This window comes from Sinohyriopsis cumingii, chromosome 4 (genome assembly GCF_028554795.1).
Source record: "Sinohyriopsis cumingii isolate HCF-2022 chromosome 4, ASM2855479v2, whole genome shotgun sequence".
NCBI classification, from domain to species: domain Eukaryota; kingdom Metazoa; phylum Mollusca; class Bivalvia; order Unionida; family Unionidae; genus Sinohyriopsis; species Sinohyriopsis cumingii.
The window spans coordinates 17928395-17949643 of NC_142964.1; the positions used below are offsets into that span (position 1 = coordinate 17928395).

Genomic DNA, 21249 nt, shown 5'->3' on the forward strand with positions numbered 1-21249 from the left:
ACATGGAAACATAATTAATAAATACAATTTTGGCATAAAGTTTAGCAAAAATCCAAGCTTTGATTTTGCTGCTTAATTTCCCTCCCCAGCAGTTCAAGATACATCTCTCTTCTCCCGAGATGATTTTTAGTCCCCCGGTACTAAAAAACTCGAACACAGTTCACAGCGAAGACTGTTTTACCCGACCTTTAAAACCCTTACGAACATTAAGGCCATTACGACAACAGAGGTTAGACCGTATCCTTCAAATGGTGCTCTTCATAGAGCATTGGGGATATAAAAAAACATATTTCAAAATAAGTGACCAATTATTTATTCATATTGCCATTCCTGTTGTTACTTTTTTGTCATTGTGCATAAGTATTTACGGTTGTGTTAAGATTTAACTTGAGAGGAATCATTTATTTAAATTATTCCTTGGAATTGCAAAATTCTCATGTAACTGTTTGGACAACAACCATACTTTATGATTATTGTTAGTTCATTCAGACAGTCTTGTTTACATCATTGTGATACAGCAAGACTTTGCAGTTCGGCACATTCAAACTATTGGTACATCAGCACATGTTTGGGCTTGTGCTAGAACCTTTAGGATTAATTAGGATTTTATTCACAATACTGCAAGTTCCTCTAAACAGTTTTATTTTAAAACTTAGGGAATTAAATTATTTGTTGAATTGTACTAAACGTATTGGATTTGCTTTGTTTCTGTTACTTTCTTTAAGACCATAGAGTCGTAACAATGGTTGCAAGTTCTTGCGGATCTGAGCCGTGCAAAACTTACAGGAACCAAACCCACTAGACCATTAGGCATTACCACAGCTCTGTAGATGTTCATTTGATGATTTACAATCATCACCTGTGCTGCAAATAATATTGATGGGTTAGGCAAATATTTCCATTGCCCGCATTCAAGTATAGTGCTTATTAAATGCTGCTTTTTTAGTAAGTTTTATAAATACAAAAGTAATTGGAAGTGATATCGCCAGCTGATGCCGATGTTTTATAAATACAAAGTAATTGGAACTGTTATTGCCAGCTGATGCCGATGTTTTATAAATATAAATTAATTTGAACTGATATCGCCAGTTGATGCCAATATTTTATAAATACAAAGTAATTTGAACTGATATCGTCAGCTGATGCCGCTGTTTGTTTTTTTTTTAAAATATAAAGTAATTGGAACTGTTATCGCCAGTTGACGCCGATGTAAATTTATTGCAGTTCTAAATGTCGAGACAGATACATGATCTAAATACTATACGACTATTTTCAATCTACAATGTTGAGTCGGAGAAAATGTTTTTTTTTTCTTCAGAAACAATAATGAAGTACCAATTCATCTTGAGTGGTCTAATCATTCCTCAGTAGCGCTGGTCTTATGATTGTTAATTTTTTTTAATGTTCTAGTAGCCTTATACAAGATTTATAAATAGAAGAGAATAGAGTAATTGGTTTGAGTATAGTAAAATCCGCACTGCTGCATGGCTTCACATTACAGCCGTAAAACAGCTGAACGATAATTGCATTCAGAGACTTAAAATGTTCAGTGATTTAGGAAATCGATATAGCCCAGGAGGAAGTTGAATTTGATAATACCCGATTTTAACTGCAATGAATCGTCGTACCATTTCCTTTCAGAACTTTTCATGACGAATCACTGGTTTAGTTGTTCTACATATACAAACATCTATATTTTCTGGAATCTGTATGGCAAAATAACACAGATCTAGGTCTTAAAGTATAAATGTCGCTGTTCAAATACACTTGCATCAGAACAGGACGGGTAATATAACTCAACCACATCTGTTGTAAGTCCTGTCTACAAAACACACTGGTTATCATGTCAGTACAAGATTATTTTTACACTGGCATAAGGTGACTTGTCACATGCAGCAAGTAAATAAACATTTCGAAGGTTCACAATTTTGTTCAACTTAACATGAGCCCTTTCGCGAATTTCGTCGTCCTAACAATGTCTATCAGGTCACCCAGTTATTGGAACGTTTTCATCACGACCATTCTGAGTAGTTAAAAAATTCATTTTCTGGCACCATGTCAGCGTATTTAGCTGCCTGTCAGGTCAACCCGTCCAGACTGTGTATGGCCTTTAAAAGCCCAAAGGCATGCGTCCAGGACACAGTGTTCTTTCCCTTTTCATTTTCGTGCCTCAGTATTGGTGGCAAGGATTTAGTTGATTTGGACGACGACGGTTTTGGAACTGAGAGGTATCTTGGGGAAGAGTCACTGTCTACTGTCTGATCTTGCTGGTTCTGCTGTGTCTGACGAATCCTGGTGTACTTTTCGGCTAAGAGCGGCAAGGTGGAATTTCTACGTGGTGGTCGAGGAGATACTTCAGATGACACAGGCTGCATTAAGACAGGTAGTTCTATGTTGCGTGGAGATCTGGAATAGCGACGCTGCCCATTTTGAATGCTAATTTGATGAAGTTGTTCCGCATCCTCTTCAATCTCTTTGTCAGAATCATTATCGACTTCTCCCTGTTTGGTAGGGGAGGAAGAAGGTGGTAATTCCTCTGCCTGATCCACGGCATACCCATATTTCATGGCATACAGTACAGAGGCGGTTCGCCGCACGGAGTCTGAGAGAGCCTCGTTAGTACTTCCTCGGAGTACTACACTGTCCCGTGGGTCGGGGATATGTGTCTTTGGTTCCTCAATTCCATGTTTTCTAGCAAGTATGTGCACAAGATCAAATAATTTCTTTGTGTTGGAGGTATAGCGCAGCTTTATTAAGTCGGAAAAGGACACGGCTGGTTTCTTTGTTCTGCCTGGCCTGAAAGGTGTTGTTGATAGCGCGAGATCTGAGTTTGAGAAGTTTCCAAATGACTTGGAGGAATCGGGAGCAGAACTGTTCTCAGTTCTAGGAACATCTCGTTCCTCATCCTGTTCGGAATCTTCTCCCTCTCTCTCTTTCTCATCTTCAGAGATCACAGGCAAGACTGGCGAATACACAGATCGTTTGCGCTCTTGTTTTTCCCTATCATGCTGTTTATCGTCTGCTTCACTTTCTTGGGTAGAGGTATTTACGTCATTCTCCTCTTTGACGTCATGGCTGTCTATATGTCCAGTTTGCAGATATACAGGCTTTTCCCCGAGAAGTGGACATGACTCGTCCGTAGGAGAATCCTCATGATCGCTTTGTATTGCTGATTCAGATAATATTTTACTAGGTATTGGGCCGTCAAAATGGATACTCATGGTCAAATCTTCCAAATGTTTTCTTACGTTGTCTCGTCTCATTTGGTCTCTTTCTCGTTTTTCTCTCTCCTTTTTGGATTGTCTTAATTTCTTCGAGTAGCGAGCTAGACACTTTTTCATCTGCGCTTGTTCACGACGAATATTGTTCACATTGACAATCATATCCTTGCGATGCATGTTGATCACGCGCTTGTACTCGAGTTCACTTCCGGCAACGCGCGTGACAGTCACTCGGCTGATCTCGCTCTGAAGTCCAGCGATTCGAGCATATGATGACCTCGCCATCAGTGTTTCCTGCAAGAAAGAGTTGAATAGGTTATTCCAAGCAACACTTTAACTATATCTTGATAAAGATACCCCTGAATTAATAAAATTGATTTTAGCCGTTTGAACATTAAAGATATGGGACCGACCATTTTATTCCCGGGGATAGGAACGGGGACCTTATATTATTGTGGGACACCTTTCCAGCCCCAAAGAGCTTGAGAAATATTATCTGGAGATTTGAAAACATTTGATTGAGAAACATGTCCCCACCCCTCTACCAACACCGCCAAAAGCAAGGCCCGACGTAGTAACAATATCGACATATTTATTTGTATTCACGTAACGTAACAATTGCAACATCTGTTTCACAATGAATCCATAAGGGGTAGGAAAGATCGAGAGGCAACACGGACTACCAAAGCACACGTATGCCATTTCTCTTTATATGTACATGGTGCATCTGGTGATTTCAAATGTTCAAATGTGAACACACTCATAACATTTCCTGAATGTATATACAAAAGTGTCTGTCATCATTGTGACCTTATTTTCCCGATAGTTAGCAGTACCATCCAACGACAAACATGCCATCTAGCGGTAACTTGATAACATAGGTCAACAATCACTTGGAATTTCACAAACCACAGTATTCAGTGGACTCCGATGAATCTGCACACCCAAGAGGTTCTGGTGTACGTTACCAATGTAACTGTGATCGTTAAATAAACCTAACTATGTCATTATCGACAGCATGCTAATGCAATTATGATCGTTGAATAAACCTATCTATAGCATTATCGACATCATGTTAATGTAATTATGATCGTTGAATAAACCTATGTCATTATCGACAGCATGCTAATGTAAGCCTAAGGACGTCATTATTGTTGAATAAATTTAACCATGTCATTATCGACAGCATGTTAATGTAATTATGATCGTTGAATAAACCTATGTCATTATCGAGAGCATGCTGATGTAATTATGATCGTTGAATAAATCTAACTATGTCATTATCGACAGCATGCTAATGTAATTATGATCGTTGAATAAACCTATGTCATTATCGACAGTACGCTGATGTAATTATGATCGTGAATAAACCTAACTATATCATTATCGACAGCATGCTGATGTAATTATGATCGTTGAATAAACCTATGTCATTATCGACAGCATGCTAATGTAAGCCTAAGGACGTCATTATTATTGAATAAACCAAACTATGTCATTATTGACAGCATGCTGATGTAATTATGATCGTTGAATAAACCCATGTCATTATCGACAGCATGCTAATGTAATTATGATCGTTGAATAAACCTATGTCATTATCGACAGCATGCTGATGTAATTATAATCATTGAATAAACCTATATCATTATCGACAGCATGCTAATGTAATTATGATCGTTGAATAAACCCATGTCATTATCGACAGCATGCTGATGTAATTATGATCGTTGAATAAATCTAACTATGTCATTATCGACAGCATGCTGATGTAATTATGATCGTTGAATAAACCTATGTCATTATCGACAGCATGCTAATGTATTTATGATCGTTGAATAAATCTGTCATTATCGACAGCATGCTAATGTAATTATGATCGTTGAACAAACCTAAACATTTCATTATCGACAGCATGCATTAAATCTGTATTGCATGTGCGTCACTCATAAATTCAGCTGCTTACCTTAAAATACAAAATGTCAAAGCGATAGATTTTTAGTGAGCTCCCCCTACTTAATGTCGAATCAAACATATACTGTGTTGGATGAATGTGCGCATGCACTAGAATGTCCCTATCTGGCTTGAGAAGGGCAAGTAGCAAATGTGATCAATTTTGGGGGGGGAAATTTTAGAACAAACATTTTGCTTCAAAACTGTTGTTTTGCGTGATTAGGTCGATCAACCTTATCCCCATAACCGCATGCATAGAACGAGGAAAGGAGAAAGGATATAACTAAACTTCCTTAACACCCCAACCCCCATCCCAAACAACAAAAAGCAAAACAAACAAACAAAACAAATGTATCCTTGTCCGATACTGTTCCCATAGCTCACGTATGAATGTCCAATATTGTCGGTCAAACTGTTCTATTTAAATTGTGCGTGCTGACACAACATTGTTCTATATAGCTAACATTTATTATATGAATATGAGAGATAAAAAAAACCATAAAGTCCATAACTGCCAAAGTGTGGTATCTCAAACTGTGTGTAGACAGAGGACGCTGTCTTCTAACAATTTTCCTTTCTTTTAAGACTATATATATATATATATATATATATATATATATATATATATATATATATATATATATATATATATATATATATATATATATAGTTACGAATCTATGGTCTTAAACTAAGTGACAGAAAAGAGCGCAAACAAACAAGTTTTGTAAAAATTTAACAAATAATGTATTTCCCTAAAGTACAAAGTAAACATTAAAAAGAACGTAAAGTATTGTGAATGTGTTCATATGCATGTAGTGGCCTGGGGTGTGGCAATGGGCTAAGAGTATTTTGATGCATCACAATACAATAATAAAGTAATCCAAAATGTTCTTTTCGGAATTCACTAAAATGCCAAATTAATATTTTTGTCGGAGAATATTTATTGATAAGCACTTTGTATTTCCAGTGAATACAATTTTAATAAATAAAGCAATCCAAATGAAAAACTGAATAGAACAATAACACATACGTTTTTCAAGATGTTAAGGCGTGAATGAGTAATTTGTCAAGTAAGCAACATTATGTAAATAAATAAGACACAATAATATATCTCGGATGAACGGCACATATAAAGTTATAAACGAATAAAGTCTAGACCCAGACCAAAATAAATATTTTGACCTCCAAATATAATGTTCTGAATATTTAACCTATGCTCTAAGAGAAATACTAGTATGCACTATGTTGTTTACAAAATAAATGTCCCTGGTCAAGTACATAGTGAACTAGATTCAGACAAGGCGCAGTACAAAATAAAAATATATATAATATATAATCAAAAAGAAAAATGAACAAATGTTACAAATTAGATATACATAACGGGAGAGAGAGAGAGAGAGAGAGAGAGAAAGAAAGAGAGAGAGAGAGAGAGAGAGAGAGAGAGAGAGAGAGAGAGAGATTACCTTTTGCATCTCAGTCCGGGCCCATTTGAACACTGACTCTTCTAAATATGTCTCTAGGTGTTTCATGGTGAAGTCTTGTTGATAACCTTTGCGGGTGTTGGAGGAATTCTAATTAATTTTTCCTAGTTTCAGAAGTCATCAGAAGAGATCCTTCCATAAACTCCTGTAATAATCCTGAATCAATACTTCGCAGGCCGGACGGATGCTTCTTAAATTAAAATCCAGCGAGAAATCCCCTTGTCATATGTCCACGGGCCGGGAGTCTTCTATATTGTCACGCCAAAGTTTGTTGAGACGACCCTAAAATAAACAATTGTAATACAACCTTAAGATCGTTTTGGATTAAAAGATCTGTTCATTGCATACTTGTATGATATCAACCTTCGTCATGTTAAACTGTGTATAAGAACCTTTGAAAAGAATTTATTCATGACTTACTGTGATCTTTACGTTCGAGAAAAAGGTTGATAAATAATTTATAATGTACATAACAGAAAAGTAAATCCGGAAGAAAATGTTGGAGTTCTTTGTTTAGAAATCATTTAAGCATTTTGATTTCGTTCACAATAGCTGCGATATGTACATATACAGTCACGTTTAATTTTCTCGTCAACGCTCTTTTGGTCTGCAAAATGACACATTCCAACCACTTAGTTTATGTTATATTTTTTTCTTTCTCGCCACATCAGCGAACTTGATTGTTCTCAAAATAGACTTAACGTCTATATGTTTTATTGTCTCGTTCCCAGTAGTTTCATCGAGTATTTCACTACCATAAGAGCATTGCCTTGTTTATTTGATTTATTTATTTTTGCAATTGAAACTCTGAGTACTCAGTCATGCATTTTCGTACTCACAGTCATGCGTAACTACAAAATGCAGTACATGATGATTTTTAAACTTTTCCATTTCTTCGTCTGAGAACTTTAACTATACAAATAAATAAATAAATAAATAAATAAATAAATAAATAAATAAAAAGAAACCCAAATGAATAAAAAATATCACATTAGGAACTGTTGTTAACTTGTTAGCTGCTTCATGGCCCAATTATATTACTGTGTATCTTACCAACGATCGATCTCCCAATATATAAAAGCAACTAAAGGGGTGCTGTGATAAGGATTTGTTAGATCAGTCTGATATATAGTTGAACATGTAGCAAGCATTTCAGATTAAAATTTAAATGTTCTCACAAATTCATAGTCTTCGTTGAAGCCAGTTTCTGTGTTGCAGAGCTCCTACACTATCCACATCTACACGTTTTATGACATTTTCTTCGTATAAATTAAAGGTAGACACGGTCATTTTCCTTAATTCTGTCGGACACACACACACACACACACACACACACATATATATATATATATATATATATATATATATATATATATATATATATATATATATATATATATATATATATATATATATATATATACCTTGATTTCTTTCATAAGAATCCGGAATGACTGTGTAAATACATGATAATTAATTACTAGGTCGTCATGCGAGTGTGTCTGCTACACACGAGTGCATATAGCACTGATTGTGTAACATCATTGTTTGGTGATGCGTGCTTAGTCGTGGTGTGGGAATATGGACTCGTGTGTGCAGCGGACCTGGGTTCGAATCTCCGTAGAGTACGAAATACAAATTCTCTAACCTGTATGATAGTATTATTTGTATTAAAATAATAATTCTGCCTACTATTATCAAGCATTCTTCTATATGAATCCAGGGATATCACTTTCCGTTCTGTCTGGTGTATATTTATAATTCTCTCTCTCTCTCTCTCTCTCTCTCTCTCTCTCGATCGATCGATCGATCGATCGATCGACAGACACAGATAGATAGATAGATAGATAGATAGATAGACAGACAGATGGATTGTAATGCAGGCTCTCATATTTGTCTTCTTGCAGTCAGTACAGTCCTAAGCAGAGCCATGTTGCATACATATCTGTAACCCGATGGCTTCCAGTCAGTACAGTCCACGACTGGGTCATACTACATGCATATCTGTAACCAGATCGCTTCCAGTCAGTACAGTCTCATGATTGAGAGTCAAACTTCATGCATATCTGTAACCCGATGTTGATCAAACGAGAGAGAGAGAGAGAGAGAGAGAGAGAGAGAGAGAGAGAGAGAGAGAGAGACTGTTGATAGAAAGACGTAATATCAAATGACTTATTTTTGTTTACATTTCCCTTATTGCCCATCTCTCCTTTCACCGCATGTAGACATGTAGATAATTTAATTCTCTGATCTTTATATCTTCAAGTATTAGCAGTCCTTTCTTAACACCCGTGTAAAGATAATGAAAAATATTTAACATTAGATAAATATCATAAATATACCTTATATTTGTGCACAAATGGATATAGATTCGAATTTGGCTTGTGGGGTTGAAAACTGTTGTAATTGTAGGATATGTTTCCGCTGGTGGGTGAGAAGATGATACATGCAAGGCAAGAGTGTGATTCAATAGAGGAAAATAAAATCACAAAGTTTAAGAATATTGCTGACTGATAGGTGAGATATATGAGCGGCTATAGAAGTAGGTAGTCCAATCAGGTGTGTCGGATGATAGGATGGTCACTAATCGTACCTATTTAACTAAGTTTAGCTCAACACGATCAGTGACGGCCGTTATGATATATATACATGCATACATCGATGCGTGTTTTCTGCAGATAATTGTACAGTGTGTAGAAAAAGCGACGACTAGAGAAAGGAGTTGAAACTTATTTGTACATTTAATTATGTTTATGTTAGTGGCATTTTAGTAATAATTTTTTTTTATTAACAGTTTTTTTATATTATTTTGTGCGCGACATTTGAACACTAGGTAAGTTAGACGTACAGTGTAGTGATTTGCAAAGATATGAGATGTGTTAGAACGCAGGATATAAGGAGGCGTTTTAATAATAATAATAATAATAATAATAATAATGAGGACTTTGTATAGCGCCTAATCTTTAGAAGCTCTAAGCGCTTTACAACATTAGACAACGCCTATAACATAAAAAAACATATATAATGAATGATTACAAAAAACAAACACCATGAAATTGGAAAACATAAAAAACATGTTGAAAATATTTAAGGTAGGAAACATTATTAGGTCTTTAAGTTTGTTCTTGCAGTCGAAATAAGTGAGTACCTGATAGTCTACGTGGGCCACCTATACAAATATTGACTTGACAGAGGCGATGTGCTACAAATGATATGTACTCTAGCATATTATTTATGTTTATATGTCCCTCTGTGGTAATTACATGAACTGCCATGTGCCCAGCATTAATTTATACGGGAAAGCACTCTATCCTCCCTCTTGCTGGATCTTGGAATGGAGCCAATTAGCACCAATATGTAAAGTAGGTGTGTTACCGCAATATCCTTTAGATCTGAATGTTTTCATAAAGAGGTCACAATCGCTTACAAGTGAATGTAATCTGGCTAATTACCAGAAAGTTACACTTGTCGCAATTTCCAGTAATATTACTACCACAACATTTTCTTTTAATGCTTAGTATGAATACTACTACTACTACTACTACTACTAATAATAATAATAATAGTAACAATAAGATGGCATTTGAAATAGTTTCCAAACTATGAATTTGGGCTATTTCCAATGGAATGGGGGATTACAGATAAACTGCAAGTGACAATGTTCGTCACATGTTTAACATGGTATTATCAGGGTGACTAACTGCATGAATAGATTGACAGTGGTTATCTCAGTCACTTACATATTGTGGCTTATGGCGCAAGTCTCCATAGTGTAGTACTGAAGACAGTACTGCATGTCTCCATAGTGTAGTATTGAAGACCGTACTGCATGTATCCATAGTGTAATATTGAAGACAGTACTATAAATCTCTATAGTGTAATACTGAAGACAGTACTATAAGTCTCTATAGTGTAATACTGAAGACAGTACTATAAGTCTCTATAGTGTAATATTGAAGACAGTACTGCATGTATCTATAGTGTAATATTGAAGACAGTACTATAAGTCTCTATAGTGTAATACTGAAGACAGTACTATAAGTCTCTATAGTGTAAGACTGAAGACAGTACTATAAGTGTCTATAGTGTAATATTGAAGACAGTACTATAAGTCTCTATAGTGTAATATTGAAGACAGTACTATAAGTCTCTATAGTGTAGTATTGAAGACAGTACTATAAGTCTCTATAGTGTAATATTGAAGACAGTACTATAAGTCTCTATAGTGTAATACTGAAGACAGTACTATAAGTCTCTATAGTGTAATATTGAAGACAGTACTATAAGTCTCTATAGTGTAATACAGAAGACAGTACTATAAGTCTCTATAGTGTAATATTGAAGACAGTACTATAAGTCTCTATAGTGTAAGACTGAAGACAGTACTATAAGTCTCTATAGTGTAATATTGAAGACCGTACTGCATGTCTCTATAGTGTAGTATTGAAGACAGTACTATAAGTTTCTATAGTGTAATACTGAAGACAGTACTATAAGTCTCTATAGTGTAATACTGAAGACAGTACTATAAGTCTCTATAGTGTAATACTGAAGACAGTACTATAAGTCTCTATAGTGTAATATTGAAGACAGTACTATAAGTCTCTATAGTGTAATATTGAAGACAGTACTATAAGTCTCTATAGTGTAGTATTGAAGACAGTACTGCATGTCTCCAGTGTAGTATTGAAGACCGTACTGCATGTCTCTATAGTGTAGTATTGAAGACAGTACTATAAGTTTCTATAGTGTAATACTGAAGACAGTACTATAAGTCTCTATAGTGTAATACTGAAGACAGTACTATAAGTCTCTATAGTGTAAGACTGAAGACAGTACTATAAGTCTCTATAGTGTAATATTGAAGACAGTACTATAAGTCTCTATAGTGTAATATTGAAGACAGTACTATAAGTCTCTATAGTGTAGTATTGAAGACAGTACTATAAGTCTCTATAGTGTAATATTGAAGACAGTACTATAAGTCTCTATAGTGTAATTTTGAAGACAGTACTATAAGTCTCTATAGTGTAATACTGAAGACAGTACTATAAGTCTCTATAGTGTAATATTGAAGACAGTACTATAAGTCTCTATAGTGTAATACTGAAGACAGTACTATAAATCTCTATAGTGTAATATTGAAGACAGTACTGCATGTATCTATAGTGTAATATTGAAGACAGTACTGCATGTATCTATAATGTAATACTGAAGACAGTACTATAAGTCTCTATAGTGTAATATTGAAGACAGTACTATAAGTCTCTATAGTGTAATACTGAAGACAGTACTATAAATCTCTATAGTGTAATATTGAAGACAGTACTGCATGTATCTATAGTGTAATATTGAAGACAGTACTGCATGTATCTATAATGTAATACTGAAGACAGTACTATAAGTCTCTATAGTGTAATATTGAAGACAGTACTATAAGTCTCTATAGTGTAATACTGAAGACAGTACTATAAATCTCTATAGTGTAATATTGAAGACAGTACTGCATGTATCTATAGTGTAATATTGAAGACAGTACTGCATGTATCTATAATGTAATACTGAAGACAGTACTATAAGTCTCTATAGTGTAATATTGAAGACAGTACTATAAGTCTCTATAGTGTAATATTGAAGACAGTACTATAAGTCTCTATAGTGTAATTTTGAAGACAGTACTATAAGTCTCTATAGTGTAATATTGAAGACAGTACTATAAGTCTCTATAGTGTAATATTGAAGACAGTACTGCATGTATCTATCGTGTAATACTGAAGACAGTACTATAAGTCTCTATAGTGTAATATTGAAGACAGTACTATAAGTCTCTATAGTGTAATTTTGAAGACAGTACTATAAGTCTCTATAGTGTAATATTGAAGACAGTACTATAAGTCTCTATAGTGTAATATTGAAGACAGTACTGCATGTATCTATCGTGTAATACTGAAGACAGTACTATAAGTCTCTATAGTGTAATACTGAAGACAGTACTATAAGTCTCTATAGTGTAATATTGAAGACAGTACTATAAGTCTCTATAGTGTAATACTGAAGACAGTACTATAAGTCTCTATAGTGTAATACTGAAGACAGTACTATAAGTCTCTATAGTGTAATACTGAAGACAGTACTATAAGTCTCTATAGTGTAATACTGAAGACAGTACTATAAGTCTCTATAGTGTAGTATTGAAGACAGTACTATAAGTCTCTATAGTGTAATACTGAAGACAGTACTATAAGTCTCTATAGTGTAATACTGAAGACAGTACTATAAGTCTCTATAGTGTAATACTGAAGACAGTACTATAAGTCTCTATAGTGTAGTATTGAAGACAGTACTATAAGTCTCTATAGTGTAATACTGAAGACAGTACTATAAGTCTCTATAGTGTAGTATTGAAGACAGTACTATAAGTCTCTATAGTGTAATATTGAAGACAGTACTATAAGTCTCTATAGTGTAATACTGAAGACAGTACTATAAGTCTCTATAGTGTAATACTGAAGACAGTACAGAATATTCTTGTTCTTTACATTGTGTATTTCTTATGCAACAGTAAACATGCTACACCTCTCTTACAATCAAGACCCGTTTGCTTTTCCGCCAGTGTTTCAGTGACAGTTAATGTCTTGTGACATCATATTATTAAAATATTCTTTGCATTTTGTGGATGGTTCCCACCTACTTTCTTGTATGAAAGAAACATAATGGGAAATACCTGACCACTTAATTACACATTGTACATTCGACCTTGAACCCATTACAATGATACTAAAGAAAGCCGTTAGAGATTTAAATTTGAGACCAGAGGATTTTACCTGATAGATAGATAGATAGATAGATAGATAGATACATAGATACATACATACATACATACATACATACATACATACACTATGTGAATAATGATATACGAGTAGAGAATATGAAAATATTTGAGATTGTTCACTTTGAGAATCGTCATCACGTATGGAGTTGAGAAATGTCTCGTTAAACTACAAGTACAATAGCATAATTATTACCAAAATACATTTTCAATTGCGTCATTATTTTTATTATTGACTACTGCTGATGGCTTTTTTAGGCCTCCGTACTTTTTTTGTGAATTCTTATCGAGGCTGATCAGACTGACAAAATGCATTTTATCTGCAAACAATGTGTGCAGAAAAACAGCTTCTGTTCACTTTCGCAAACTTTTGTGCGTAATCCACGTAATCTCGCCACTAAATGAATTATTCACAGATGTATACAAATGGCTTATCAAAGGTCACAGTTTACCTTTACCTGACTTGTTTTGAATTTCACTTGCCTTATACCTAACTACAGAGCTTGGTTTTTCTTCTTGGGTTGTCTTTCTACACAAGTTGAAGTTACCTAAGTGCTAAAGATATGTGACTATACTGATTTAGCTTAGTGCTAAAGATCTGTGACTACACTATTGATGCCTATGACATCGTCATCTATTAATCGTCATCTATTGGTAAGGAGAAGAAGAAAAAAAACGTCATCTATTAGTAAGAACAGAAAGCGAGATAAAACTCAGTCTAAAGTAGACATAAAAAGTATCACTGAAATATTTTAGTAAATTCTATAGATGATCAGATATATACGGCAGTAAGAGGTATAAGTAAGGGAGACTACTAACGGGTGACCTGAGTGCACGTGACTTGCTAGAAAAACTGTTTATAATGTACACAGTTGTACAACGTCATCTATTTTTAAGACCATTGTGTTCTAAAACTACATTGAAAACGGTTTTCCAAACACACCACTGTGTTCTAAAACTACATTGAAAACGGTTTTCCATACACACCATTGTGTAAAACTTAGTTCTCTATCCGTTGGTCAAAATTTGTACAGCATTATGATGAACCATTCTTTCTAGAAATGCCAACATTTTTCTTACGGACATAAAGTCATTCATTTTGGACTGACATTTTGCACACTTGAATAAGTATAACGTGGGTGTTGCATGAGCGATGTGATGACTTTGTTAATATTTGTGATAATAGATGCTGATTATAGGTTGTACTCAAATGCCAGTAATCACTACTGAGAAAATATTACCTGTACGTAAGATCTAATTATTTCACATAAATCATACAGATTTGTTCCATAATGCCGATAAACAAGAAGCTGTATTCCATTGAATCTCTGTAATTATATACAGGGACTTGATTTATGGGCCATCACGTACAACAAATTGATTAGAGCCCACATAAAATTTAGAAATATTGTTATTACCGGCTAGATTGAAACCAGCGATCCTGATAAACAATTTATACCACGTGGAAGGTACTAAGGACGAAACAGAAACCTATCATATCTATAATTAATGGCAAGAAAAGCAACAGAGCAATATTTGTGCTATTTACAATATTTACCTGTCGAGCTATTGAATTTTCATTGGAATGACATCATTTTTCAAGTATGGAACAATAAAATAATATATATCAGCATGTTTGAGTGACAAAATATTCGGACTCGGACCTTTGAAGTGAGCTGTTTACAGTATAATGAAACGAAATACTTGTCTAAGTCAAGAATTCCATAGCTATTTCGACCAAAATATGACACAGCAAATCCTGGTTATAATTGACCGAGGTTCTGTCCGGTTTCATGTTTCTCCATTATAGCAATCAATGACAGGTCAGACACAAAATCCGTACACAGTGCATTTCGATGCAAGGAAAGATTTCCTACCATACAGTCTAGCCAAATACATCTAGTTTAATTCATAAAACTGTGTATGCTTGAGACGGCTCAATTATCATTACAGTATTTTCTAGGCTTTGATATTAAAACCACAATGAATCGCAAAGAAAATGGATATCTTTTCTTCACTGATCAAAGTCTATTTTATTATGTTCCTGGCGTTTTTAATGTCGAACCAGTTTTTCTCTCCATACGCTTGTTTGTCTGTCTCTCAATCTCTGGTCTCTCTCACATTCCTAATTGAAAAATTTCGAAATATTGTGAATATAAAAAAATTCGATCAACGAGGCGGGTTTCGCTGGGTAGTTATTCCCTCTAACTGATTTTCTCCCTTATAAAATGGTCCAAGAATGGACTTTTCCTCCGGAAAAATGACCCAAGAGTGGACCTTTCCCCTAAAAATTCTGCTCTTGAGTATATTTGTCCTCTGGGGAAACTTATTGGAGAGTTGCATTTTTCCTAACCCGGGTAAATCGCTCAAAGATTAATTTCCCCAAGTACAAAATTTTCCCCACAGGAAATTCTGGTAGTGTTGAATATCAACACGCGCACGCACACGCACACACACACACACGCGCGTTTCCTTTATCATGCGTATATATGGAATATTGTAGTTTGGATTAAACTCTCAGAAGCTGTTCATCCCAAAGTTTGCTATGATGGTATAATCATATCTGAATAAAATGTATCATTATTTTCATGTAATATTTTGTTACGTTGCAGAGTCTAGGTTTAACATTTAATCCGTTTTTGAAACTTGAAAGCAGGTTTATGCCAGATTTAAAGTGTTATAGAGATCATTTCTTTCTTATTCACAGCAAATCTGGGACATGTGCTCTGTTAGTCTCAAATTTGGTAACTGGATTTATTGTCACGCGGTACGTAGTTTTCACAGTTAGCAAAGAGTCTTGGGATGGTAGATCGTTTTTAAAGTTACGTAGAAATGTCTGCAGCAAAAATGATACTAAAGTAACGTATGTACACTAAAACAACGTATGTACACTAAAACAACGTATGTGCAGAATATAGCTTCCAAGAAAATGTGTTAACATGTATTGTCTTCCATTTTGTTTGGTCACTCCTTCCGTTTTCTTGTGTCTAAAAGAAAATGGGATTTACACCAGGTATCTGGTCATTCCGTCTACTTTATAGTGTCTAAAAGAAAATGGGATTTACACCAGGTATCTAGTCATTCCGTCTACTTTATAGTGTCTAAAAGAAAATGGGATTTATAACTGTTATCCAAACAAACTAAGCATAAGGATTATGTCAAGAGTTGAAAAGCTAAGTTTATCTTCAAGTAGTGCTTTTTGTCTTTGGCTCGAGTAAGCAGGAGATAAAATCCGATCTAAGGTGACGAGAGAGCGATTGTGCAACTTTACACAGCTTTAACAGTTTCAGTATTATGACATTACAAATTAATAATGTGGTGTTAATTCCAAAATAAAAAATATGACCTAGTTTATAAAAGAATGATAACTATCACACACAACAACATAATTTCAATGTTTTCATAAAACAAGTTTTTATAACTTTTGAGAGACAATTGACACAGGTTTTGCTCCAGTGTATATGACTGGAATATATGTATGTTAGTACCCACATTTATTATGGCCAAATCATCCAGTGTACATTTAAAATCAATGATGTTTTAAAGCTTTCTTGGCATGAAATATATGTCATCTATGGAAATAAATAAAAAATGATAATAAAAAATAATATATATATATATATATATATATATATATATATATATATATATATATATATATATATATATATATATATATATATATATGATTTGTATTATTTGTTAACTTTTCTTAATAAGTATATGTTGTGTATATTTTTTAATTGACTGTGTACCTGACTAGGGACATTGATTTTATAAACAACATAATACATTGCTACTACTTCTCTTTGAGTATAGATTAAATAGTGGGATCATTAGGAATGGAGCTAAACATGTTTATTTTAATCTGAGTCAAATATATTGGAATGTTCCCATGGAAAAACACGGTGTACCTTAAGTGTGCCATGTTCTCTATTACAATTTTCGTAACAGACATAATCTCGTTGACAACTTAGAAGGTTCTAGAAATGAACATTAGACCATCATTCTTGTTTTATTTTTGTGTCTTAGCTTCTTACATTATAGTGCTTACTTGAAAAATTACTCATTCTTGCCTTGAAATCTTGAAGCAGAATCAGTCTTATTGTTGTGTTCAGTTTTTGATGTGAGTGGAATTATTTATTCAAATCATTATTCACTGTAAATACAATGTGCTCATCAATAATATCTTAGACTGGAACATTAATTTGGAATTATAGTGAATTCAGACAAGACTATATAGCTCAGTCGTATGCTCTGTTACATAATATAGCTCAGTCGTATGATCCGTTACATAATATAGCTCAGTCGTATGATCTGTTACATAATATAGCTCAGTCGTATGATCTGTTACATAATATAGCTCAGTCGTATGCTCTGTTACATAATATAGCTCAGTCGTATGCTCTGTTACATAATATAGCTCAGTCGTATGCTCTGTTACATAATATAGCTCAGTCGTATGATCCGTTACATAATATAGCTCAGTCGTATGATCTGTTACATAATATAGCTCAGTCGTATGCTCTGTTACATAATATAGCTCAGTCGTATGATCTGTCATAGAATATAGCTCAGTCGTATGATCTGTCATAGAATATAGCTCAGTCGTATGGTCTGTTACATAATATAGCTCAGTCGTATGATCTGTTACATAATATAGCTCAGTCGTTTGATCTGTCATAGAACATAGCTCAGTCGTATGATCTGTCATAGAATATAACTCAGTCGTATGATCTGTCATATAATATAGTTCAGTCGTTTGTTCTGTTACATAATATAGCTCGGTAGTATGATCTGTCATAGCATATAGCTCAGTCGTATGATCTGTCATAGAATATAGCTCAGTCGTATGATCTGTCATAGAATATAGCTCAGTCTTGTATATCAATTGTTTAATCAGTCAATTTTACAGCTCAGTCTATTAATCTGTCATTTGGTCAATACAAAGCAGTATAGCTCAGTCTGTGAACAATAACAATCAGACAGATGCATTCAAGCAACGATGGGAAATTGAGGTTTTTGCCTCATATAAGTGTGGATAAAACTTACGTTTAGACATTGTTAGGAAGGATACATTACCTTTCTACCACCCAGACTTGTAGAATCACTCTATTTTAAATGTTTTCATTATAATCGTTCTGTTGAGGTTGGATCCTTTTAATAGTGTTGATAGAAGTTATCATATGTGTGACCTGTGTGCAGATCAATGAATTCCATTATAATTCAAATGTAAAGTTTGCACAGTGTTGAAGAAACTATTTCTGTTCCATGAATACTACCAAAGAACAAATGTTGAAGACTGGTATAACGTAATGAACTGTGATAACAACTATACACTTAAAAGCTTTTCTAAATTCTGTACAATCATTTTCTCAAAATGTCAGTAGTCTGCCCCCCTTCTACAGAATATACATCAATATATTGTAGGTATATGTCTTTGTTTGTCTGTCTTCAAACTTTCCAATGTTTCCGTTGATTCGTCGTTCTTTGTTCAATATTTTATCTTGTGTATTCCCAAATACCTTAGTAGCGTCTTGGAATGAAATAAATTTTGAAAAATCCCCAAATCTTATATCTCTGATTCAGGTATTTTACAAGCCTATCAGTTTCATCTATCTACCCTGACAACTTTGAAGTATAAGCGATGCCCCTCTTGATAGGCATATTTGTATAACAGGCCAAGTGCGTCATATAACATCCATTGAGTCATGTCAATAATTTACAGTACAAATCGGTGCAAGGTTCTTGTAAATATACTGGGTAAGAGCAGCGCTTCTGAACCCAGGGTATAAAGACACTATATTCTGAAGAACCCATGATATAAGGACACTATATCTTGAGGAACTGTACTCAGGGACATTGAGTCGGGAAACACATTTTTAGCGATGACTCAAACATGAAATAAAAGTAGGAATGAAGAAAAAAAATAAGGAAAGCAGAAGGGAAAAGATCAAAAACAGTGTGCATACAATTGAAATAGAACCAACAAAATTAAAAAGTAACTACTTACTTTGTTTTCTGTATCTTAAACAATTTCACACATATAATATAATATCGCAAGTAATGATTTTCAAATTTGAGTAATGAGTCGTACGTGCACGTACATATTTATGTTGAGCGTTTTGTGAGTCATAATCCATGATGCAGAAATCACATTTCAAGAGGTTATCAAATTACAAAGGGCAGAAATATGCAAAGAGTGCAGACGGTGATTGCGGTATTTTCCGACGATGATACTTCATAAGCTCATCCCGATTTTGTTCTTCAGATTTGGACTATATTTGTATTTACCGATAACTACTTTTTGAAACAAACAAGCAAACAACAACGATAACAAGAACAAAATCGAAAAGCACTCCTCTGTCTTTTTGTCCTGTCATATGATATACACTATATTTTAACCCTGTAACCCTGGTTCCCTATTCCTTCTGTAGCAGGTTGTCATATCATGGGATATACATTATATTTTAACCCTGGTTCCCTATTCACTCTGTTGCAGTTAATCCTATCATGAGATATACACTATATTTTAACCCTGGTTTCCTATTCACTCTGTAGCAGTTAGTCCTGTCATGGGATATACACTATATTTTAACCCTGATTTCCTATTCACTCTGTAGCAGTTAGATGAAATCAGGAAAACACAACAATAGCATGATACAAAAAATTTCTTTTTGTATAACTACGATTAAGAAACAAATATCGATGCTGATGTCAAAAGTTGGTTCTTTCTTCTTTTATTATTATTATTATTATTATTATTATTATTATTATTATTATTATTATTATTGTTATTATTGTTATTATTATTATAAGCCTGACAACAATATTCACGTCACCTGAAAGCTTGGTCATACCTTGAATTTTGTGCCCCCCCCCCCCCCCCCCCCCGGTTAAAATGCTGGTTCAGGTCGACCAGCACCAAGATGCCACGACACTAGGCCGATAGGCTAAAATCTTAAGCTTACAACAGAAAGCCATTACAAGACCTCAAATTTTATTTGGAAAAATATAGTCGTAACATACAGTGTGTGTGTGTGGTGTGTATATAAATACCTGTAAATAGGGATATTATCACGAGATCTGGGTCAAAAAAGTTGAATCCAGAGAGGTGTAACAGGTCATCGCTTAGCCCTTATCGGTCAATCCTAGCACAGTCCTCCTTTAGTTTATGCATTTAGGCCGTCCTCAGAGATAATTAATTTCATTTTCTTACGGCTAGTTATGTGAATTGTTGCCTGCACTCATTTAACGTGTTTTAATTCAACCGTAATGGAGGGGTTGAACGCTTGAAGTTCATGAGGTAATTCAAACTATACACACTATCACGTTTAAGAATTCTACTCCTATCTGATTTCCTATTAGAATTCAGGACGTAATTCAGACTGTGATAAGAGCTACCCATAGAGGCTGCAGGCCGGGCAACTTCCCGGGTGGCCGAGTGGTATAAAGCGTTCGCCTTTACATCACTGAGAGCTTACCTCTGTCTACGTAGGTTCGAGTATCAGGTGTGGCCATGGTCGGTGTGTCAAAATGCTTGCGAGTAGGAAAGGTGGTTTTTCTCGGTATTTTACCGGTTTCTTCCTCCGCTAGATATACTTGCCGCCATGTATAGCCTGTCATGCTGAAAAATGGCGTTAAGCCTACAATGACAATAACTGTGTATGTTTGTATATAATTAGTTTTGACTCAAGACCCCAAAACAACCACTTTGAAATGAATTGATATTAGCTAGCAGGTGCCCCTAGTTAATATA

At 34.6% G+C, this 21249-nt stretch overlaps 1 protein-coding gene across 4 annotated transcripts in view; it reads right to left on the bottom strand.

The window, feature by feature from the left end:
* Positions 1-297: 297 nt before the first annotated feature.
* LOC149800703 (uncharacterized) overlaps positions 298-21249 on the bottom strand; it is a 99584-nt gene continuing 78632 nt past the window's right edge. For 3 of the 4 annotated variants that reach the window (XM_089954742.1, XM_089954743.1, XM_089954740.1), the window contains exons 2-3: positions 6641-6940; positions 298-3515 (exon numbers count right to left, since the gene is read on the bottom strand). In XM_089954742.1, coding sequence (XP_089810868.1) covers positions 2079-3515; positions 6641-6706 — 1503 coding nt within the window. In that variant the 5' untranslated portion in view covers positions 6707-6940 and the 3' untranslated portion in view covers positions 298-2078. Of the gene's footprint in view, positions 3516-6640; positions 6941-20974; positions 21114-21249 lie in introns of those variants that run through there. The other variant, XM_089954741.1, reaches the window with a different exon arrangement.